This window comes from Apis mellifera, linkage group LG8 (assembly GCF_003254395.2).
Source record: "Apis mellifera strain DH4 linkage group LG8, Amel_HAv3.1, whole genome shotgun sequence".
Taxonomy (NCBI): domain Eukaryota; kingdom Metazoa; phylum Arthropoda; class Insecta; order Hymenoptera; family Apidae; genus Apis; species Apis mellifera.
This window is the reverse complement of record NC_037645.1, coordinates 5,336,241-5,361,164: the sequence shown is the minus strand read 5'-3', so window position 1 is coordinate 5,361,164 and position 24,924 is coordinate 5,336,241. Positions and strand designations below refer to the sequence as shown.

The 24,924-nt window shown below is 38.5% G+C and overlaps 2 protein-coding genes across 7 annotated transcripts in view; one reads left to right on the top strand and one right to left on the bottom strand.

Moving 5' to 3' along the window:
- The window catches only part of LOC725803 (protein artichoke), a 199,594-nt gene that overhangs the window by 150,207 nt on the left and 24,463 nt on the right, over positions 1-24,924 (top strand). The window contains exon 2 of one of the 6 annotated variants that reach the window (XM_006561476.3): positions 22,333-22,444. The exons of the other annotated variants lie outside the window; for them this stretch is intronic. The gene's annotated coding sequence lies outside the window, so the exon portion shown is untranslated. The remainder of the gene's footprint in view (positions 1-22,332; positions 22,445-24,924) is intronic. 6 annotated transcript variants of the gene reach the window in all.
- On the bottom strand, positions 100-1,842 carry Hbg2 (alpha-glucosidase). The gene is given in 1 exon segment (NM_001040259.1): positions 100-1,842. A coding segment is annotated over 1 exon segment (1,743 nt).

Genomic DNA, 24,924 nt, shown 5'->3' with positions numbered 1-24,924 from the left:
TTAAAATATATTATATATTTATATTTTATTTATCAAACATGTTCGATCGATAAAAAAGGCAAAAAAAAAAATAAAAGTAAACAATCATCTTCCATCGATTTACAACCAGTCTACACCTTGCCAATATCGCCAATACAATTTGTAATTGGTGAATACGGCTGAGTTAGATCCGGGGATAGTCATCGAGGCCGGATAGATCCAGTTGCCGTGGCTGAGACCGGAGCCGACAACGTTGCAAGCGTAAACGACGAGATCGGCAGGTGGATGCAGCTTGGTGAGGTTGACAGTGACGGGATTTTTGGAGAAATTCATCATAACTATCACCGTGTCGTTACCCAATTCCCGTTTCACGCTCAGAACCCTTCCATCGATCACGTCCACCTCCAAGCTCCCGTTCGCGATCACCGGCTGCTTCTTCAGATACGACAAGGACTTGAACGCCACGTAATGGGAATAATATTCCCTCTTTTGAGCGGCAAGATTCAAAGACTTGTAATTTTCGTTGACGGGTAGCCAAGTTTTGTTCGTTTGGGAGAATCCGGCGCTCGTGCTGTTGTCCCATTGATACGGAGTCCTCTCTGGATCCCTGGATTTCAAGTAATATCTGGCTGGGCCGGCGTTGCAACCGGCCGGGTCTACGGTCTCCTGGTACGTGAACCACCTGTCCTCCATCCCGATCTCGTCCCCATTGTAAACAACCCCTATGCCGGGCAAAGTCAACGTCAGCATCACGATCTCGTCGCCCCTTTGCCTGCCGAATCTCGAGGCGACGCGGTGATTGTCGTGATTGCCCGAGACCCAATTGGTAACGCTCCCATTCGGCACGTTCGCCACCCATCTGTCGATCAGCTGTTTGAAGTCCGAGGCGGTCGACTGGTTGTTGAGATCCGCGATGAACATAAAGTTGAACGGGACCGTGGATCCGGACTTGTAATACTTGATCGTCAAATTGAACTCTGTGTAAGCCTCGGTGAGGATCATCCTGGGGTCGGAGTTGGTGCGATTCGAGTGCTCGTCCATGAGGTTTCTCCAACTTCTCAACACGTCGTACGTCTCGCTTTGATCCCTCGTGTACAAGTGGACCAAGCTTTCGTAATCGTCCTTGGACAGGTCGGTCCTGTTGGCGCTCGGCTCGTCCAACAGCCTCGCGTCCTCGAACATGTGGTTGATGGCGTCGATCCGGAAACCGTCCACCCCCCTGTTCATCCAGAACGTCAACACGTTCTTCATCTCCTGATCCAACGCGGCGCTCCTGTAATTCAGATCCGGTTGGCCGGTCGCGAACTGGTGAAGATAGTACTGCTTTCGTTCCTCGTTCCATTGCCACGCCGAACCCCAGAAGACGCTGAGCCAATTGTTGGGCGGTTGCCTGGTCCCGTTCACGATCCTCGCGTCCCGCCACACGTAGTACTCGTCGTACGGTTTGATCCTTTGGACGCTCTTCTTGAACCACGGATGCTCGTGGGAACTGTGATTGGGCACGAAGTCGAGTATCACCTTCAAACCGAGAGATTTCGCCCTTCTCACGAGCCTGTCGAAATCTGCCAGAGTGCCGTAAACCGGGTCCACGTCCGTGAAGTTGGAGATGTCGTAGCCGAAATCGACCTGGGGACTCTTGTAGATGGGCGACAACCAGAGAGCGTCCGCCCCTATGTCGGCTATGTGATCCATCCGGGCCGTGATCCCGTTCAAATCGCCTATACCGTCCCCGTCGCTGTCTTGGAAACTCCTCGGATAGATTTGGTACACGAGAGCATTTTTGTACCAATTGGCGTCCACGCAATCGATCGGAGACGCGGCGAGCAAGAGGCAAGCGACCGTAACTATCGTCGCTCGAAACATTTTGCCGAGCTATTGACGGAGGAACTGGCCGCGCGTCGCGTATTTATTCCGAAACCGCGTCGATTAATCTGTTTACGTCGAATTATTTTTCCGATTATTATTATTATTATTATTGTGAATCGAAAAAAGAAGGAACGCGTGATTTTGTTTTATTGAAGCGACGAGTATCGGTTGCGCGCGATGATAAGATTATGGCCGGCCACTTGGGCCGTGTTATCGCGCACGTATCGGATCGTTTTTCCTCTCCTCTGGGAAAGAAATTTTCCATGCCGAGCTTGTTCATTATTTGCATCATGCGGCATCGAGAGTTTTTCCGATGCCTTTCTTTTGTTTAAAAAACAGGAAAATATTTGATAATTTATAATATACGGATTGAAAGGAACGAGAGATTTTATTAAGAATTGTTCGAATATATTGAAAATTATTTTTGCTAGGATTATTTAAAATTTAATTTCCTCGCTGTTCAAAACGATAAAATGATTAGATCGTGATTGATTTAGAAAAATGAGTATAAATAATTTTTTATTTGTGAAATTTAATTCCTTATTATTACTCTTTGGATTTGGTTTTTTTAGAATAATTTTTATACCGATATTTTATATATTTTTATTACGTATCAGTGTTTTGCATTTCGGAAAAATGATTAGATTATATATCGATAGATTGTATCGACACTTGGATCGAGAAAAAAAATCGAGTAAAAGTTAGCAGTAGACTCTCCATTGTGGAACATTGTAATATACTTCATTTCTCGATAAGAGAGTTTTTATTTCCTTTGAAATAAACGTTCACGCGTGAAAAATGATCAACAGCTATCTAACTTATCTCGCTTGTTTATGGCGTTTATGAAAAGTCTATAAAAATTCTAAAAGAGATAAGGAATCATTGTCGACATTTTGTCGTAAAATTCATCGGAAAAAAAAAAAAAAGAAAAATCGAGAAATTAATTTATCGAGCGGACACAATCATCAGTATGGAAACAGATAATTGGAATGGCGTTTTCGTTAAAGGAGAGAAGTGGGATCCATTACCAAACAAGCAGCGGTTGTTTTAATTTCAAATAGAGATATTCGTTGACAATAAAACGGGTAACAAAGGAAAAATGAAACAACGTGTAGCCAAAATGAAGCGGGCAATGGATTGAAAACAGCGCTCTATTTCAAAGCTATTTCCATGCATTTCGTTTCGTTCGAAATAAAAAAGCGTTTTATAACAAACATTACCAATAAAGGTTCTTCTTAATTGAAACAGGGGAAGGGGAACGAAAAAAAAAAACAAAAAAAACAAAAAAAAGAATATAAAACAAACACCGTCGATATTTTATTTTATTTTATCTTTTTTTTCTTTTTTTTTTTTTTTCATACGGGAAATGAAAAAGTCTCGATGAAAATGATTCGAAACAAGGTGTGTGTATGTGTGTATGTGTGTGTGTTGAAAAGAAAAATTTTATCGATTTTTTCCGGTGACCGGTACGAATCCCCTCCTCTTCTCCCCCCTTTCTTCTTTTGATCCGCGTAAAATGGATTCGAAAACGATTTATCAAAATTCCAACCGATTCGATAACATTGAAATTTTCAATCGGTTTCTCGGGTGTCCGTGTTTGTAAAACAAACCGCGCATAAAGATAATCAACCGAACGCCCATAGACTGCCAATATTCGTCACATTTGAATGATATCGGTATCCAGTTTAGGGGGAGGGGGAGAGGAAAACGAATCAAAGCCACCTTTTTTTTTGTTGCTTTTTTTTTTTCTTTTTTTCTCTTTTTCTTTTTTTACTCCCGATCAATCCGGCTCGCGCGCACTGGACAAAGGAAAACGTTTTTCGGATCGCTCGCAAAAAAATGTTCTCTGACACGCATTGTTTTGGTGGAACACGAGCAACGATACACTGTTGAAATAGAACATGGTCCACGTCGATTCCGGAACCACGGCTCAATATCCGACTTTTGTCGCGAAAATCATTTCTCTTTCCCTCTCTCTCTCTCTTTCGTTCTATAAATTAGAGATCCCTAGATTTTTTTCCCCCCTAGATTCTCCCCGAGAAAGAAAGAAGGAAAAGAGAGGAGAAATATTATATTCGTATCTCGAGTAAATTTTCTTGATTTAATTAAAAAAACGTTTCGAGCTTAGGGTTAATTAATCCGTGAGATTACGAGTCTGAGGGTGCGTTCCAACGTTCCCTTCCCCCTCCTCAATGTTCTTCTTTTAAAGTACTAATTAAAAATATCAACGTGTATGCGCACGTGTTGCGAAAAACACGATATCTCCTCGATTTATATAAGATCGAAATTTACTTAGATCGTTGTGGAGGGGGGGGGGGGTTTAAACGCGTCGCCGCCCGCTTATAAAACGAGACAACAAGGGGACAAAGTTTCGCAGGAGCATTATTTCCTCGCGTAATTTTCCTCCCGGCTTATTGCGAACTGTATCCGTTCATTGTCCATTCCGGGTACAATTTCACCGAAACAATGAATTATTCATACTGTAAACATTCGTTCTTCCCAGGTAGTTATCAGTCTTTCCACCGCCACGTTCCAACACGGCCCCCCTCCGTGCTTCTCCTTTTCTTCTAAACCTGTGCTTTAAATCGGACTCCTTTTTCATTTCTTTCCTTTTTTTTTTCTTACCGCTGAAACGTGCGAAACTTTGCAACGATTCTCCTCCTCCTTCCCTCCGGCAATTAGTTCCGTGGAAAAAGAAACGGAAATAATAATAATAATAATAATCGTAGATAAACTAAACTCTTTTAGATTATATTCAAAGAAAAAAATCGATCCCTTTGATATAATTAATTCCACGAAAGAAAGAAGGAAAGGCAAGTCATGAAAAATATTCCAAAGAAAAGTTTACGCGTGTCAGATAGTTGTTACGATTATTGAGTTACTCTGACCCCCTCCTCCAATAATTAATTCCGTGAAAAGAGAAAGAAAACAACTGTACGACAACAAATTTGAAGCGTTCAATTAAAACAACATGTGCAAAAGAGAGCTTTAGCAATTTCTAAGTGGAAGGAGAAGAAAAAATAGGAATAGATTTATTAATGGAAAAAAAAGGAATAGATTCAATCGATCGTTCATACTAAAACAAAGTTTTTTATGCTCGAGATGATCGAGACGTTGAGATTTTAACTTAATTTCCAATGGATTCGCGAGAAGGAAATGGGTGCTTTTCATGCGCGATCGCTTCGAAAGGGCAACGAAAGGGTAGGGAGAACGTAGGGATTTGCGTTGCGCCGTTACTGTAACGAGGCCACGTTATGTCAGCCACCCTTGCTGCAACGAAGGGATAGTCAAACAACTCCCTCCCCTCGCAGTTTACGGCCGTAATTAACTTCCTAGGTTATTAGCCCTCGTTCGCGGTCGTAGCTTTCTCTCTATCTCGACAGGACTTTGTCTCACGACTCTTCCCGCGGATAATCCACCCCTTTCCGCATCCTCTCTCGCAGCGCGCAGACTTTCATCCGATGTCGGGCAGCAGTTTTTCGAACAGTGTCATCGATACTCCATTATTATCTCGTAAATCGCAAAGGGGAATTGGTAATCGATAACAGAGTGTAACGGAAATTTCTTGTTGCGATATCGTCGCGAAGAAGCAAGGCTGTGTGCGCGCGGTGTAGAATTGTAGAATGATCAATTGAGTAATTTCGGCGGGGAAACGGAGTCTTGTTTTGGTATAACTTTTTTTTTAAAAATTGTTGATTCCGATTTAAATTAAAATATAACTTTAATCTCGCTGCAATATAGATTTTATATTAATAATTTTCCGATATTTTTAAAGAAAGATATAATTAATAATATCGTATTTTGTATAAATAAAATTCTATAGACACAGAATTTTTATAGACACTTCAACGGTGATTTTCGCGTATGAAGAAGGAAAAGTATAATTAGAATCGTGATATTTACGCGGATAAAAAAATTAAGTATCTCCGTGTTAAGTTAAAGAAATTAAGGTATAGAAATTCTTTAAAAATGCACAATAATTTAATTCCTCTAACGAAAATCGATATAAATTTGTTTCAATACGATAAAAAAAATATTCATCCGTTTCATAAATATTATATGTAAGGAAGTGGTCCAGAAAAAACTTTCAACGTTTTCGATCATACCCTCGCGTCTAGTTTTTCGAGATTCGTGTAACACGTGTAACGTAAAACGCAGAGGCCACGGTGATTCGATAAATTGGCGGGAACAAAAGAGAATGGACGGAACGGGAAAAGCGGCGACTCGTTACACACGTGATGCTAAACAGTCGTGCATCCACGACTGCAAATTAATTAACCCACGCATGCATTATTATCGAAAGCACAACACGGGACCGAGCAATGTGATCCTAATTAAATTTTCAATACGCAACAGTCCATCCGGTAAATCAACATAGTTGGAATACCATGAAATTAAATGAGAGCACGTTCTTCGAATAATTGCATCACACGCGCAACGGGTATGTAATATGTCACCCGATGGACCCCGCAATTGGAAAAACTTCATTTCGCATTCGTCCCCCTCTCTTTCGCATATTTCCACTTGTAAGAACAATTGAAATTGCGATATTTAAAAAAAAAAAAAATACTGCTATTCTTTAATTACCCGAAACACATTTCAATTTCAATCATTGATCGAGCGACTCGACAAGAATTTCCAATTACGAATACAATACATTTTTCGCAACACATATCTTGCATAAAATGATTAACGAATTATTTTATATAAATAAAATATCAAGTTTACGATTAAATCGCTTAAATCTTCCCTCTCTCTTATAACAATAAGACACGACACGAGGGATAAATACGACGAATACGTTGAAGAAATGGTTTTAAAACAAGATACTCTTTCCAACACCGTCCAAAGTTTCACGCACAACATTCGTCGCGAATCATTGAAAGCAAAGAGAGAGAGAGAGAGAGAGAGAGAAAGAATCGACCCTTCTTTCCCTAACCATCAGGGCTCGGTGGTTGTTGTGAAGAAATGGTTTTAAAACAAGATACTCTTTCCAACACCGTCCAAAGTTTCACACACAACATTCGTCGCGAATCATTGAAAGCAAAGAGAGAGAGGGAGAGAATCGAGCCTTCTTTCTCTAACCATCAGGGCTCGGTGGTTGTTCTCAGGTATTTCGTCGGGTTGTTTCTAAGTGACTATGGAGCAATGTCTGGCAGCTCATTACACCGGGTCGCGAACCCAGGAGAATCTCGCGCGAGGGAAATGAGATGGCGAACACGGGATCCCTCCCCCGGTTGAAGGATTTTCGTTAGCCGGGGAAAGAATTCAGCCGCACAAAGGGCGTCTCCCGGCTTAGACGTGACATTGTGTCGCGAAAGTGGCCACGGTCGGAATGACGCGCGTCCACTGTAATTCCGTGGAATAACGTGGCCTCGCCAACCGCGAAGATTGCCAACCAACCTTTGCGCGCCATCCTTCCTTCTCTCAAATTTTTCTCTCCTCGACGCTTGATATCTCTTTTGTATAAAGAAATTTGGGAAAACAGAGAGAGAGAGAGGGAAATGAGAAAATTTTCTTGTCCAAGTGGGGAAGGTGAGATTAAAAAAAGGGAGGGGAAGGTTTTTAATTATTATTCGATCTTTCTTGCCTTGTTGTTTCTTCTTGTTCGTTTTTTAATAATAATCCACTTGGTATTAAGTTTTAATTAAGAGGAAAGGAAATAAGCTTCGATTAACGAAGGGGGTTAAATGATTCTCGATGTAGCTTGCGAATCGAGTTCGGATCTCTCTTCACTCCGAAGACTCGAAGCAATCCCGGAGAGTCCAATTTCCTTCCCCGAACCTTGTACGCCCGTTGAACTCGGCCCCGTGTATATGTAAGTTTTGCAATTCATATTTTCGAGGGTAAAAAAAGAAAGAAAAAGAAGTAAAAAAAAAAAAAAAACTGGGTTTAAAAGGCCGCGCTCCGCCTCTCGAATGGAAATTGCCGCGGCCAGTTTTCTACGTACAGCTGCTGGATATAAAATTAAATAAGGCCGTGATAAAATCCCTCCCCTGCGGAATGAAAATCTAAGGCAACAAACTTACAAATTAACCGAAAGTTTATGAAAAAAATCGAAATCGTTATTCCCCAACAACTCGAGAAAATACGTTTCCTCTCCTCTTTTTTTTTTTATCTCGATTCGTGAAATTATGATCTTTTAATTATTCCTTCAATTATTCTTGGAAGTAAAACTTTTTTCTCTCCTGCAAAGTGAGAATATATTCTTCTCTTTCGTTCCCTGCAATCGAAAGAAACGAGAAAAGAAAAGAAAAGAAAAAAGAATCCAGCGAAAAATAACACTTATCTATAAAAAATTAAATTCAAAAACAGTTGAAGATTTTAAAAATATCTTAACGCAATTCAAGATAATTCTACACTCGTTTCTTTCATACTCTGAATTGATAATGCCTTTCTTTTTCTTTTTTTTTCTTTCCTCTTCTCGGACTCTCTTATCTGAAACAACTCTCCTGTTTGAAAAATCTTGACAATAAACACAAGAAACAGTCATCTGGCTATCGCTAGCACGCACAATCTACTCGGGGAACAATGGACGAGGAAAATGGCCGTCCCAATTAACGTTATTTATCAACAGATAGAGCTGTTTTCAGAAGAGGGATACAAATACAAGCAACGTTCCCTTTTAACACCGAAATAGCCGACAGCCGTGAGAATTGGCCGAGGAATAATAATTCGCGCCCCGGAATAAGGAGAAAACTTGGCGAATATTTTATATTCCCTTCTCACCCTTTGAAATTGAAGCTGAAAGGCGTCCTTCTCCTCCATCTTCTCCTCAAAACCACGGGATAAGAAATTCAAATTCGTATTTTTTCCGCTCTAAGGAATTTGTCGATCCTCCCAAGTATCAGAAATCGATCGAAATTCATCTCTTTGGATCGAAAATGAAGAAACAAAAGGATGAAGCTTGACTCTCGACATTCCCTTCTTCATGTAAGGGTTGAAGAAACGAGGGTTGAGGAACACGAAGATATTATTTATTAATTATCTATCGATGAGAAATGCTCGAGGGAACGATAATAAAGCTTTTGGTTCACTGAAAATAGTGGCCCGTTAAACAAGAGCGAGAGACACACCACGAAGATATGAAAACGTTTTGTTTCGAAATGCGAAAGTCGAGTTTCGCGTTGGCGGAAGTTCGAGTGTCGTCGAGGATCGTGATGGATCGATTTTCGCGCACGAGAAGGGCGAATTTTCGATCGATCGATCGATCGATCCCGAGTAAACAGGGAGAGTGGGAGAATTTATTGGTCGTTTTGGGATGAGATGCGGCGGTTCGATCGGATGGTTGTTGGAAGGGGAGGGAGGGGAGATGGTTGTTTAATATCGAAAAAATTTTTAACACGAGGTCGGCTGACCGAATCGCAGGAGAATCTCCATTCACTTTCATATTCAAAAGCGGTTCAATTTCGGGGGTTATGAAGCGATCAAAGAAAGAAAATAAAGGTTTAAATTGAAATTTGAAGTTCGCGGATTCGCGCTACCTGTTTTATATTGATATTAATGAAACGTGGAAAATGGTGGCGCGATATGAAGAAATATATATATATATTTCGCGTAATGAATTTAAATCCATTTCGGTCAATTAAGCGTCGATCAATGCATCTATGTAACGCGAAAATTCTCGATGGAAGACAACGTGCATAAAATATGACGAGAGACTGGAAATTAAGAAAACATCTTCTCATTGCGGGGATATAATACATGAAAAGTGTAATATCTTGTGATGTGCGATGAATTCTGTAATTTTAAACGATTGAAAAACGAAGAAACGAAGAAAAAAAAGAGGGATTATCTTATTTAAAGATATTTGTATTCGACTCGACTAAATTTTTCTCGAGAATATTTAAATATTTAAATCATTTATTTTTTTTTTTTTTTGATTCGTGACGGCGAGACACGTATTCGATTCAAAGTCAAAACTAATATAACATATGTGAGGCATAGGTCGAATTCACACACGGTACAGGTTTCCTGCGGTTCGAAGTATTATGAGTTAAATTTAACAAGTCACGGAACTTTCTCAACCTCTCTCCAAATACGACGGAAGTTAAACTCTGGGGGAGGTTGGCTTTCAGATGTGTCGATAAATAAGCCTTAAGCGACATCTTTATATACCAACTTTGTGCTATAAATCGACTTCTATAATTAGTCTTACAAACTTTTAAATCTATATATATACCTAAAAATCACAATCTTTACGTAATGATTAATTAAACTTTTTAAAACTGCGCTGTTTTAATCATTTGTAAGTAAAAACTTGTCCCTATTGATCAAATAAAAGAAGGAATTCGATACTTGGAACTACTTAAATCGAAACCGAGATCTTAAATAGAAATTTCGGATAATCGTGTTCAATTAAATAAAATCCTACATGTTTGAGTTTTTATTTGGAAGATAATTTTTCTTTTTTTTATAAACTATTCATTATAATGAAAATTTCTACGTATATATGATAGCTTTAGATATAAATACTCGAGTCCGTACAAAGATCTAACCGAATCTGCATCCTATTAACCTCCATAATTGATGTTCAATCTTCTGGATCGCGTTTTCGTTTTCAAGCCTCGCGTAATTAAAATAATGAGTAAAAATATAATTCTCGCGGCTAATAGCGTGACGCGCGGTTTTCTAACGAAGGTTAGAAAAGTAAGCCAGCCATAATTAAAACGTAGCGGCCGGGCGCGCCACTTGAATCCAAGCGTATAACACGACCTGTTCACGCACTTATATCGCTCTCCTACAACCGCTACCCCTCGCTTCGACGCAACTTCCCTTCTCTCCTTTCCTCTCTCCCTCCCTCCCCTTCTTTTTTCCCTTCTTCATCCCGTGGAAAAAGTTTTTCCCTCTCCCGGTTGAATGAAACTCGTCGTCGCGGGTGAATGTACCCGGAAACCACCCTCTCCCCTCCCTTCTCCCCTCCTCGTTTTCCCACGCACTTCGTCCTCGACGTTTACCCTATCGTTTCACGTCCCTTCACCGCTCAGTCCTTGGATATTTCTCCAAGCTTTGGATAAAAGGGGGGAGGAAGAGGAAGGGAGAGGAGAGGTTAGGTTTGGTAAATATCGTCAATTGGAAGGAAAAACATGATGTTTTTTTTCCCTTTGCCCCGTTTCTTATTTGACGGGAAAATATTTGACCGAATTTTATCGCGGATTAAAAATTTGTGTACAATATTTTTCCCTATTATTTCTTATTCCAAAGGAAATCATGGAAGAAAACATCTATTTATCTCTGAGAATAAGTTAAATAAAAGATATCTAATAGATCTCGAGAACGTTTTCATTCATTATCTCTAACACACACACAGTTTTAATGAAGATAAACGATTCAAGTGCGCGATACTTTGTTATTTATCCCTCTCGAAGAACATTCTGAAGAGGAATTCGATCGAGAATCGAGGCGTGAGCGAATTTTATTATTCTATTTCTGAGGAAATTCGGGGGAATTTTTTGGGAATTCTGTTCAAAGGCCGGGTTATCATCCCAATGAGCCGATAATCCGAATCGAGATTGCCGTGTCTGAGATCATACAAGCTCGCGATTACTATTGTACCGTAAAATGGCCGGATTCCAAACCGTTGGTCGCATTCCAACGGTTGCGTATCTCGCGTCAAACGGAATTCACCGTGCATCCGTCAGATTGGCGAACATCAAGGCGACGTTAATGCTATTTAGAGGGAACAAAGCGATCTGGGGTAAAGGCAATCAGACTTTGGATCAATGGTATCGATTCTTGGTTATTGTCGTATCGTTTTACGTCAAAAGATTGTTGTTCAAGTTTTGGAGAAGGAAAGATGGAGAATTCGCATCGTGTTCACTCGCAAATTGAATGAAATTATATATAAAATGGCTGATAGGCAAAAGAATATGGATCAGATCATAATTTTTTCGATTCTAATTTAATTTGAAGCCTCGAGTTGATTCTGAAATAGAATGATTCGACTTCGTTTCGAGTACAACTCGAGGATCGAAGAGCAAAATTAATTTTCTATGGATCAATGTCAATAAAGAATTTCATTGAACCCTGATGTAACGAAGAGTTATAAATTTTTCAAGTTTTCTCAATTTAATTAATATTTCAACTATAACAATTTAAGAGCAAAATTAATTTTCTATGGATCAATGTCAATAAAGAATTTCATTGAACCCTGATGTAACGAAGAGTTATAAATTTTTCAAGTTTTCTCAATTTAATTAATATTTCAACTATAACAATTTAAGAGCAAAATTAATTTTCTATGGATCAATGTCAATAAAGAATTTCATTGAACCCTGATGTAACGAAGAGTTATAAATTTTTCAAGTTTTTTCAATTTAATTAATATTTAATTTAATTAATTATAACAATTTAAATTTTTCACGCGATATTTCAAACTATTTATCGCATTTCTTAATCTCCTCTCTACTCTTATCTTAAAATCTTACTCTTGTTATTGTGACTAATGCTGTTTTTCTTTTTTATTAGTTTTTCATTTTGATAATAATCGATAATAATCGTGGAAGAAGTGAATAGAAAACAATCGATCAATTATCATATCTTTGAGTCAATAATAAACGAGACGGTCGAAGAAGATTAGAGGAAGATCGATCAATCGTTATCCTAACGCGACGCCTAATGTCATTTAAATCATTGCAATTTCGGTTGTCATATCAATTTTCACAAAGATATTAAGCAGATTAGGATTCTAATTAACCACTATCGTTTCCTATTATCCAATCCGTAGCACAGGATACGCATGGTTAGGATATCAACAGCGCCGTCCGTCTCGTTATCGCGGAAATATCTTCGGTTGTCCGACTGCGATGTGGACTGCGCAGTTCGTGTCCTGATAATAAGGGTGGCAAATAGTTGCAGTTAGTCGTTTCGAACCGCCATTGGGAATACGCGTAAGTTTCAATTTCAATACTGCAGTTTCCTAACTCCCCTATATCCGAAACACTTGCGTTTCGAAGGGGAAAGGGAAGGGGAAAGTACGTGGAACTGGGATAAAGTGGTAAACTTTGAATTGTGTTAACGAAAAAACGAAGAGCAAAAGAAGGATTTGTCCTCGTTACTTGGGGTCTTGAAGCGAGCCTTTTGTCTGCGGGAAAATGAGATTTAAACGTTAAAAAAGACGTTAAGGGACGAAGGGAAATAAGATTTTTGTAGGAAAAATTATTGAAATATCGTTGTCTCCAAAGTGAGCTGGGCAAAATGGAACGTCTGTGTAAAACGAAAAAGTGTTAAATAAAAAGTATGAATTGCACGTGTAAGTAATATAAATTTATTTAATCGAGTCTGATTGAAGACGGACTTTATCTAAAAAGTGTACATCTCAAACAACATTTTTTTCTTTCGTTTCAGCTTTGTTTAATGAAAAACACGAAGATAACATTTGTCTACGTGCGCAAATAAATCCGAGAAACGATGACGAATCCCTTAAAGCATCTTAAGAAGAAAAATACGTGCGTTGAATATTTAATTATAATTTATTATTCATCGTGATATAATTCGATAAAAAAAATGTTTCTTCTCTATATCGTTTGAATTTGTTCGTGCTCCTTTGTGTGATTTTAGGCCAGCCTTTTCTAATAACGAAACCAAAAATTTTTGCAAAGGAAACTGTTGCTTTGAAAACTACTTAACAAAAGTTCAAACGTTCCCACATCTCTGGGACACCCTGTATAGAAAGAGGATCACAAACGGGTTTCACATTGCGGGACAAAGAGAAATATTTTTAGGAAAAATATTTGCGCTTCAATTTGGGATGAAAAAAATCGGTGGAAACGTCAACAACATAAATCCAACGATGAAAATATACGATGCCACTATGTTCATCGTAGCGAAATCTAATCGAGACGCTTCAAATTTTCTGAAATCATAGTACTCGTAATAATCTAGAATATCGTGTAATCTCGATTCGATGTCGAGCGATAATTCTTTCAACATTGAATATTTCCTTCAGGACCAAGTTCGCCACGCGGGGGGGAAATTTATCACGGACAAATTTCAACATCGCGGAATGTTTGATATTCCTCGCGCTCGAGGGGGGAGGAGGAGGAGGAGATTCGCGAAAAACTGGGGAGCAAAGTTTGTTTTCCAGCTGTGGGGAAAAGTTGGGGCGTGGTTCCCATGAAAATCCGTTTAAACTCGAAACCGTTCCAAGAAATAAGGCAAAATCGCCACGAGGCTAACCCAATTTCGATCTTTTAAAGGCTGTGGACGACTTTCACTAAAGATTTTCGAAAGAAAATCGTCGATCGATCAACAACTGTGATTGCCAGGCGACCGTGGAAAAGAAAGATGGAAAATTGTTTGTTCAATCAAATCACGTGAACGTAAAAATCCTATATCGATTTCAATATGGAAGTATATTGCGTAGAATGCAATTATAAAAATATTAACGAAAATTCAGAAGATTGGCGTTCAAAAATATCGTTTCGAGAATTATTCGTCAAGCAATTTAAGTTTAGGGTAAAGTGAGACAAAGATGGAGTGAAATGGAATTTATAATGGACCGTATATAAAATAAGTATAAAAAATTCACGTTATTGTAGAATATATTCAATAATGAAATCCGAGAGGTTAAAGAATTATTATTCTTGATGTTTTCTTACGTTATAAATACGCGTATTTGATAAAAAATATCTCGGAGGGCACACGCTTTATTCCATCTTGTTTACTCGAGATATAATGAGTTACGTGTTCTTTTATTCCGATTATTACTTTTTCATAAACGAGATGGAAAACAAAAAAAAACAAATTCAATCTTCAATATCTCCAGATATACGTTCGAATATAGTGAATCTGAAATTTCTGAGATAACATTCCATTTTGTTGCTTTAGCGACGAATCTTTCTCGCTGCGAGATTTTTTAATTTCCTTGACCCTTTCGTTCCAGAAACGTGTCCCTCAGAACGTGAAACTGAAGTTCAATCAAATTCCAATCAATGTGGAGTGGAAACGTGATAAGAAAAAAAGAAAAGAAAAAAAGAATAATCCATGATTTCTAGCATTCGTTGCAAGAAATGCATATATGAATGAGAAGAAACTCGTTCGTTCGTTTGAAAAATGCACGTCAAACGCAACGAGGAAACGATTTCTATCGCGATCTTTCCGACGAAAGAAGAGTTGAAAAGATACTCGAATCTGTTTCTGCCCGGCCTGTCTTCACCTCCTCCTTTCCATCCGTCTTTGAACAGAAATCTCCCCTCCTCCTCCTTACAACTTAGAAATCAGATTCGCGGAAAAGCTGCTCGCGATTTTCATTTCTCGATCCTTTCATGTCGACCGATTACCGGTCTCCTGGAGCCAAACTAATCGGCGAGAATCGAGGATCAGAGGAAGGATGGGATATAAAGTTGTGTAATCGAAAAAGCAATTGTTGTTAGCACGCAAACATCCGCTTTTACGACCGCTCGGGCGGAAAAAGAATTAAGCTTTTCGAGTGATTTCCTTTATAACGTGAACATTCCTCGTCTGCCGACGAGTGGTGTTTTCCCGTTCATTTTTCCAAGGATGAAAAGTTTGTTGGATCGCTGTTCCTCGAAAATCGTTAATGGTTAATTAATGGATCAGAAGTCGTTGAGGATGGTTCAACGGAAGAGTCTGTCGTAAAGCGTATCCGTTCATTTTCTTTCTTAATTTCTATGAAAATACTTTCTTCTAGATTTTATTTTCATTTCGAAGAGAGTTATTGCAATAGCTAGTTGATTGCTAGGTATGTGAAATGGCGAAAATTCCTCTTTTAAATAAATATCTTTGATAGGTGACAATTTTTGATGATAATTTTTATTATATGGGATCTTTCGAGGACTGCACGTATTGTGTCAGTGGTTAAAAAATTGGCGAACGAAATAATTTGGGATTTTTACGCGTCGAGTATCCGTTTAAGAGTGATTACACGAGTCGTCTCCTAATATTGATTCGATACCCACCAGATTTTGATAAATAGGATATTACATATTTAATATCGAGGATAAAGCGGAAATATAAATGCGTGCACAATGCTTAATAAAATATGCAATGTGTTATCAATATGTTGCGAGACATATCCGATTAATCGGTACAAAATCTGTACAAATTTATGAAGCAGATTTATTAATCGAAACGCTCGAAATTGGTAAACCGAATTGATAAAACAATAGACGGACAATATTTTCAAAACTGTATTAAGAGAGAAAAAAGAGCCTGAAATTTTTCAACGTACGTATTAAAAAAATTACTCCACGCATTCTCTTCTAAAGAGAAGTACAACTTTCGTTTCCTCTCTGTAACGAAATTCGACAATGAAAATAAAATCCGCGCATTTATCTTCTCCGATCTCCGAGGATCATCAAAGATAAAAAAAGGAGAGCGAAGAAAAAGCAGAAAGAGAAAGAGAGAGAAGAAATCGAATTAAAACGCTTATAAAACAAAATAGCCGCGAAAGAGACAAGTTGAAAGCAAACACGTATCGCGACACGGGATATATCGCGATCGAGTCGATCGCAGGCGTCGAAGAAATTAATCGAATCCTCCCTGCGAGGGCACTTAAACGCGGTGGGCAAACAATTTATACGGAGAGGGTGTTTACGAGAGGCAAAGCCGAAGAGAAGGGAGAGTTGCCCCGCGTCTTTCGCTTCCCTTAATGAAAACTGCCAAGGATTAATTAATTTGCGATAAAAGGGAGGATTGCCTTCCCTCCCTCCGGGTGATGAAGCGCGCTTTGCCCGACCCGACGGGCAACCTCTCCCCTCCCCCTTCCTCGTAACGACGTATTTATTATGCACAAGTTGGAGAATCCTCCTTAATGGTCGGCGCAATTAGCCGATACCGATAGTGCGTGACACCCGCACGTCGAAATACGCGGCACAGCCGCGCTTTTAACACCCGGCGGGAAAGGAGGAGGAAAGGCCGATGATCGATTTGACCGGCGATTTAACCGGCGGGGAACGCGTTTCGACGGCCGCGCAACAATTGACGCGGATGGCGTCGATCCGTTCGTTCGATCCGTCGATCGTACGTTCGTTCGATCGATCGAAAATCGCCGGAGGACGATAATTACGGAGATTGCACGCGATGAAAATAACGGTGGAAAATAGTGGAACTGCTTGGTGGTGGGAGAGGAGGAGGAGGAGGAGGGAGGAGGAACAATGCTCGCGTTTCGTTCGGCCGATGTTTGCAGCTGGTCGGACTCGATCGGACGGCCATGAATTATTCGATATTTTTTAACGGAACGACTTTTTGGGAGGCGAGGGAGGAGGGAGGGGGGATAGTCGCACGGGATAGGATAACGCGCGCCACTCGGATGATGATCGGTGATCGATGCGCGTTGCCTCCTCTCTGTTTTATATCTCTTTCTCTTCCCTTTTTTTCACTCGTTCTGCAGCCAATTGCTTGGCTGGAGGAATGGAGAAGCGGCGGTAGAAAAAGGAAGAAAGGGTTTCGGCTTTGAGTTTATTCGATATTCGGTGTTGGAAGGAATTTGAAAGGGTTTCGGAGGGAATTTTATACCAACAACTGGCTTCTTCGAGGATTAAATGATAGGATGAATATCGTCGTTGATATTAGTATTGATGATGTCAGTGCTTTTCTTTTCTTTTTTTTTTTCGAGCAAACGTGTTTACGTGTTTTCACGGATTTCGGTGATTCTCAAGAAGGATTGAAAATGTTTTTTATCGGAATAATATTTACTGCATATTCCAAATAGTTTAATATATATTGATCAATAATCCGTAAACATTGAGTTGAGATATAAAAATATCGACGCTAAAAAAAAGATTTGCTTTGATATTTCGTAATCTTAAAAGATAAAGCATTTTTAAGTTTTCTCACGAGGAAAAATTTCTTATGCGATTTCTTCCCGTTCGTAGATTTCGATTACTGTCAATCGAACTGGATTAGCTATCAGATCTGTGGAGAAATATGCGTCACTGCCACAGCACGCACTGTATTGTAGGCGCCGAGTGACGGTAATTTGAATTACGGAGCAGCAGTACGGATAAATGGCGGGGTGGTGGCGCGCGTGGCTCGGCTCAATAAACTTTTTTTCCTTTATAGTTACATTTTTCTTGTTTGCATATTAAATGACGGGCGGCCTGCCCTGCCAGCCGCTAATCTCCGCTCACACCGCTAGAATTCTTAATAATCGTGCATCTGCTGAAGGAAGGAAGGAATTGCGGGCATTTCGAGCGAGCAAGAAAGTCGCGAACGGGGGCGCAGACCGCGTTATTTATGCGGCAAGCAATGAAAGGAGAAAAAGAAAGACGGAGACGAAGAACCGGCATTGAGAATTTCTCCGATTAATGAAGATACTTTTTAAAAATGTCGTGTCAGGAGGAGAAGTAACAAAGTGAATCCTCTTCCCTGTTTTACTTAAAATTCGGCCATCTTGTGCTAACATTTCACCCTTCAATGCAAAGCTTTGAAAACGAAATATCATGAATATACATATATTCTACAAGTAACTAATTTCTGAATTGTTGTTAAAGAAAGATATAAAAGGAGCTGTTCCAAATTCAGAAAATCCTAACGCTTCGAAATTGTCCAATTTACAATTCCACGAATCATGGATCTGGATATCTAAGTTGTGTAAAAATGTAGAATAGAAAATCTATTAATAATCCATGATTTTATGCAACGATTCAGGATTAAACGTCTATTCGATCTCGAATCTTCCTTTTCTTCTTCTTTACGAAATCGAAGAAATTATTCAACGTCAAATCTCGGAAGAAGAAAGAGCAATTTCTGCGCGAAAGTTAAAAATTCTCGCGCCACTTTACTCATTTCACCAAAACTTCCATGTTCCATGCATGGAATTTTCGATTGGCGGTTGAAAGTTGGTATTGTTCCAACCCTTGAATTCCGCTTTCCTGTTCCCCTTGAACGCGTCGAGGATCTTATCCTCGAGGTGAAAACTTCCGTCGACGCCGCTTCCGGGTGAACAATCCGAGAGCAAACAGAAAGAAACGTATACCTTCTTATTTCTGCGCTTCGAACTTGTTCGTGAAATCGTGGCACATGCATAAACTGCAAGAAATGATAAACAGCTCGAAAAAACGATATTTCGTTATCGAAATCCCTTTCTGTTATCGTTAAACGTAATTTTTATCCCTGCCAGATTCTAACTCGTTATGGATCGTTAATATCACCATTGAAAATATTCCAAATGATAAGAATTCCTCTCGAGTTTCTTTTTTTCTTTTTTAATTATTATTTTTCTTCCTCCAATTAAAATTGGAATTATGATTTCACGCGATAATAAAGAGAAACGTAGGGGCGCGGTAAATTTGGCCGCAGAATGTGGAAAAGTAACGTGTTCAAATACATTTCGAATATGCAAACTGGAGGGTGGAGAAGGAGGAGCAGAGTCGCGAAACAATAGCCGGTGTAAGCTTTTGAATTCGGGAAACCGGAGGCTCATAACGGGGGAGGCAAACTCGAGGTTAGAGTCTTTGGGTCGCCAGACCATCCGGAACCGCATATTCTGAATGCAAAACAGCTCCGACCCCCTCTCTGAATAGATCCTCCGCATTCTTATACTCTGTTTCGTTTAACAACGATCGTAAACCGTTGGATTCTCCAACTGTTCCTCGCCGCTTGTTCGCGGATTAAACATTATTCACGCATGTAAACTGAAATAATTAATAAAAAGAACGTTGCCGATTCGCTTTTCGCGGATTTCGTATATAAAATTATTATACGTCGAAGTGGGAAGAAGAGGCGAGTGGAGATTTTCTTTTAATAAATATTTTGCTACTTTATTCCGCGATAATATTTTGATGGCGCGTGGAAAAAGTTTGTATTGCGCGGAGAGAAATTTCATCTTATGAAAAGACGAAAAATCGAACTCGGAACTAGAAGTCGAACAATTTGTCTGTATTTTCGAGAAATATCGCGCGAAATATCATTTAATAGGAAAAATTAGAAATACTTTCCAACGAGATGTATTAAAAGTTTCTTCGAAATTTGAGCATCGATGGACCAAGTGAAATATAAATTGTACAACTAATGTTATAATTATGATAATAACGTTTATTCGGGATTTTTATTTCGTTAAATTTAATACGAGCACGTAAGAGAGTATATTATTTAATTCATAAATTGTTTCGAAAGAAAGTAAATTGATATTCGAGAAAATGAACCACCAACTTGAAAGAACCATCCAATATTCGTTTTTCAAACGAACAACACGTTTGATGCAACGTTCAAACATAATAGCTCGAAGGGTGGAAAATCGTGAGAAGAGGAGTATTAAAAAACGCGTTTTCACAGAGTTTTAACCGTTTCAACAATAAAACAATAAATTTGTTTTGTTTCATTTTGTTTCCGGGAACGAAACATTATGCAAATGATTCCTTTCGCGAAACAGAATAATATTGGATTTCCAGACATTTCCAGAGAATCGTTCGCGTAATATTTCACGTAAGTCGAATCTCGTATTTTTCTGGGAATGTCCGGCCAGCTTTGTCAAACCGTGAATACGACGAACAAAAGATCGTGCGGCTACAGAGATTTATGAGATTCGCGGACCGGTGACAGTTAACAAAAATAATTCTAGGAGCAGGGCGGAAATACGATCTATTCGCGTGTCGGTGACAGATTCCGAGGTCTGTGCAAATATTGGCCGTATTCCGTGCTTAATTTTTTTTTTTTTTTTTTTTTTGCTTCAAATACGCGCAATTAATGTAAATCTGGGAAAGGCGAAATATCTTTACGATTATTTCTCTTTTCCTTTTTTTTTTTCTTGTAACAATCGTAATTGAACGAAATTTATTTCGTTGCATCGAGTTTCGACGAGAATGGAAATTTTAATTTTCGAAATCACTGATCTATGCAAAATGTAATTTTATGGACATTTATTTATATAGGATAGGTTTGATTGTTAATCGTGTTAATCTTTCGAAGCAAAAATAATTTTGCAAAAGTCATAGTTCGTTTCACTAGGAATCATTATCAATCTATCTTTTTATCCTTGACTTTTACACCAAAAGACCAAGATTTAAAAAATTCCAATCTCTCCAATTTTTAATAAATTTTATCGTGATATTTCTGCCAATATCTTGCTCTATTTTCAAGAATATTTAACATTTTTCATTTAACGTGCTCTCTAACGCTTCGTATTTCATATTCCATCGATAATATTAGTCTGTCCGTTTCTACAATTTCATTTCACACAGGAAACAATCCGTCAAGTGGACAAGAGTAAATATATTCGAGTCTTTTAATACAATTAAACGTTATCAAGGGCACGGTTCACCTTAATTTTCAATTCTACGAATTTATAACTCGATGAAATCGAGTGAGCGAGTCGAATTGCCAGCCGGGCTGGAAATTATCCCGGAGACGGACAAATATTTTTGGATAAGGTAAGAAACAAGTTGAAGCGCGGCGAAGGTAGGATGGTAACGGTGGCTATAAAGCAATGGCTACTAATTTAATACAGACACGACAGAGTGGAACCGCGATAACACGACACTGAGGCGGAACAGTAAAGTGGCTCGGGAGGCTCGTAATGGCTATGCAAACTATACCTACAGTTTACAAGGGGAAATTTAATTCCGGGTGAGGGCTCACCAAGATGCTATACTATCCTTTATTAATCCAACCTTGAAATTCATACCTCGTGAATAGTTGCATCCCCTTGCATTGTTAACAGCCCCGGCGACGTTCGCTCTCCTCGTAATAATTACGAGCCGAAAAAAATACTTGTCGAGGAATTGATACCTTGCTCTGTCTCTGGAAACAAGAAAGGAAGAAAGGTATAATAATATATCTTTTTTCGAAACTTTATTTTTTGCAGGGAGAAAAAAGAAAGGAGCTCGAATATCAGAGGATAAGCAAAGTTATTTTGTATTCGAAGGAACACGAATAAATAGAATCATTTCCATTCTCTCTCGAACAACAAAATTTTTCGTTACACGTTCATTTTCGCTCGTAGGATAATTTTCCATTCAATTAATTAATTGTTAAAGTATCGATCAATTAATCAAACTTTCTCGAAATTTTCTCAGACGAGGAAACGTTATAACTATTTGCTCCTTCCACATACTTAAACGTAAAATTATCTTCCATTCCCAGACATATTCCTCCATATCTCTACACCCCTCCATCTAAAAGTGAAACCTTTCTCCTAGTACTTCATAAATTTTTCTTCTAATTTCCGCGATTCTCTTTCCCTCGAAGAACGGTCGAAACTACTGTCCTCGAAATGGACTCTCTTTCCCTCCTCTCTTTCTTCCCCCAATTAAATTAAAACCACGGACTTATCGCGGAGAGGATTAAAACCGAGAGATTCGTCCCTTTGGCGGACGAGTTCAAATAATAATCGGTTCTCCTCCGTTCTTTTCTTCCTTCCATTCGCCCGCCAGCCCTTTTCCACGATTTGTTAATCGTGCACCGGATTCAAGACTCAATTACGAGTAGACGAGAGAGAGAGAGAGAGAGGGAGAGAGATCGTTGGTGTTTCACTTGCAAAGCTGTAAAACGTGAAACATCGCGTATCCGGCATCTATTATTTTACAGGCTGTCCAGATTCGAGCGAAAGAAGGCTGGCGGCGAAGGCTGCAGGGAGCAGGATTATATAACCCCATAAACCCCTTTGTGGAGGAGGGTTTGGTAGCCGAACGCCAGCTGGGTAATCAAAGTCTAATACGAACGAGCCCATATATCGTGGCGGGGATTATTTCGAGTATATACCGTTGAAGACGATGCTGTCAGGAAGGATGTGAGGATCCTTCCTTCCTTCCTTCCTTCCATTTTCCAAATCGTTGGAATGAAAATTGGATGGGATATTAATTTTTCTTCTTTCTTTTTTTCTTTTCTCGAACGGTGATTCGAATTTTTATAGAATCGCAAAAGAAAAGTCTTTTGCAAGAAATTAAAAGAAGAATATCCTTTATAGAAGTCTATATTTAAGCAAGAAATTTATATTTTTATTCTTGAATATTAAATTGCACGAGATAAGATCGTATTCTATCAAAGTTTTCGCGAGAAGGAAATTTAAAATTGATTCTCGTTATTGGAATTTACAATCCACAATTAATTAATCTTTATTTAAATTAATAATTTACAATTTTCATTTAAAGTAAGTAATTTCTTCGTTTATCGAAAGTTTTAAAAAAAAAGTTTTAAAAATCACATCAAAATTTGCAATACGAATTATTTAAAAAATTATTTTCAAAATTAAAAATAAATTTTCTATTGAAAATAAATTAGCTCCCTTGATTCGTACAAGTATCCCCATTTCCAATGAAAGATAATCTATTAATTTAAAGATTCAGTTCACCACAGACAATTATTCAAACAATCGAGCGATTTAATCCACCAAGTGGCCCCCTCTCGAGATATTCTTAATTCGTATTCTTCCGTATTTCGCTCGAAGAAGAGATCACCCCTGTCTCTATGTATATATATATGTGTGTGATCAAGAACACAGAGATCGCAAGGACTGCAGAATCAGATTAATTAATTGTCGAGCGAGAAGAATTTTTAGCAGGAAGGAAGGAAAGAAGGAAAAGTTTTTCTTTTTTTTTTTTCCCCTGCTGCAACTTTGGGATGCTTGATCCTGTGGCGGTCGTAAATCTTGCGAGCGTGGCTCGCATATAAATTAAAGACGTCCCCGCTGCGTATCGCGGCGGACGGCATTGCGCTATTTGCATTTTCACGTAGCACACACGTGGGAACATATGGTGGCGCGATACCGCTTCTTATATCGGCATCGATGACTTATTCGACGAAACCGACTGTCGTAAAAGTGTATATATCGAGCTTAAGGCTGTGCGAGGGAAAAAACGCTTCTTCAGAAGCGTATCTGGGGCTAACTGTGCGCCCGATCACCCTCTTGATCGTGGAATTTTATATTTGTCGTAAAATCCAGATGGTGAGGGTGACGTGGTGGAATGATCGTGGAAAATTATTGCGCTCTATTGCGATTATATAAAATAATGATTGGTTTTTCTTAACAGGGGATTTGATAAAATATAGAGGGATTTAGGAAATTAGAGATTGAATTCGTTTAGAAATATTTGATGCTTTGTTATTGAAAGTGCATCTTTCATTGTTCAGTTTGATTATTTGAAGATTATAATTTTGATATTTTGGTAATTTTGATATGTATATATTGATAAGTATTGTTTGATATTGGTATTCTTGGTTGGTTGATTGGATTATTGTCTAATTTTTTAAAATAATATAGGTATCGAGATATTGTATATTATAAGTTAAATATTTTGAAAAGTGATTAAAAATAAAGATTTTCTCGTTATAAATACAAATATATTTTTTTCATTTTGATTGTTATAGATATCGGAAAAAGCTTTTTTTTTTATTTTATTTTTTGATGCCAATATCAATTAATATTCCTTTTTCACGGGATGAAATATGAAAAAAAAATATATATATTCCGCAAGTAACTTTTGATCGATCAAACAACGATATTATCACATTTTGCAAATCTGTCTCTCAACTTAATCGATATAGATCGTTTCTTTTATATTTTAAATCTGTTCCTCCTCTCCGCGTACACGTTTTCGATGCATCGTTGATTCGAATAATGAATAATGAATCGACTATGAATGGAAATCAAAAGGTCGATGTTAATCATTCCGATTAAATCGTTTTCTTTTTTTTTCTTTTTTTTAACGCGAATAACGATTGAGATATTTTCACGCGGATCAAAGCGATCAAAGAATGGAAGCCGGTTCGTTCGATTTTTATAAATACTTTCCACGCCAATTTCAACTTTAAACGGGAATTTTATCAAATTATTTTTATATACGAACAAACTTTGAATCTTGAATATGTAATCATTCGAGCGTACAATTACGTTTCGGATTATGAAAGCTGTTTAAGAAATTGATCGATTGCCCGGCTCGATGTTCGAGTTCTTAATCAGCTTGTTGATCTTAATAGAAGCTATACGATAAGCCGTTTTTAATACCTTTGGAGATTAATTAATAAGGCCCGCCCGAAGGTTAACGATGATTGAATCTACCTTTCATCGAACAATTTGCATTCACAAGTAACCGTGATTTGCATTTTCTCAATTCGCCCTCTTCGCGCAAGAGGCAAGAATCCTGGGGGGGTAAATAGGGCCAATCTTGAATCCGTGATTCC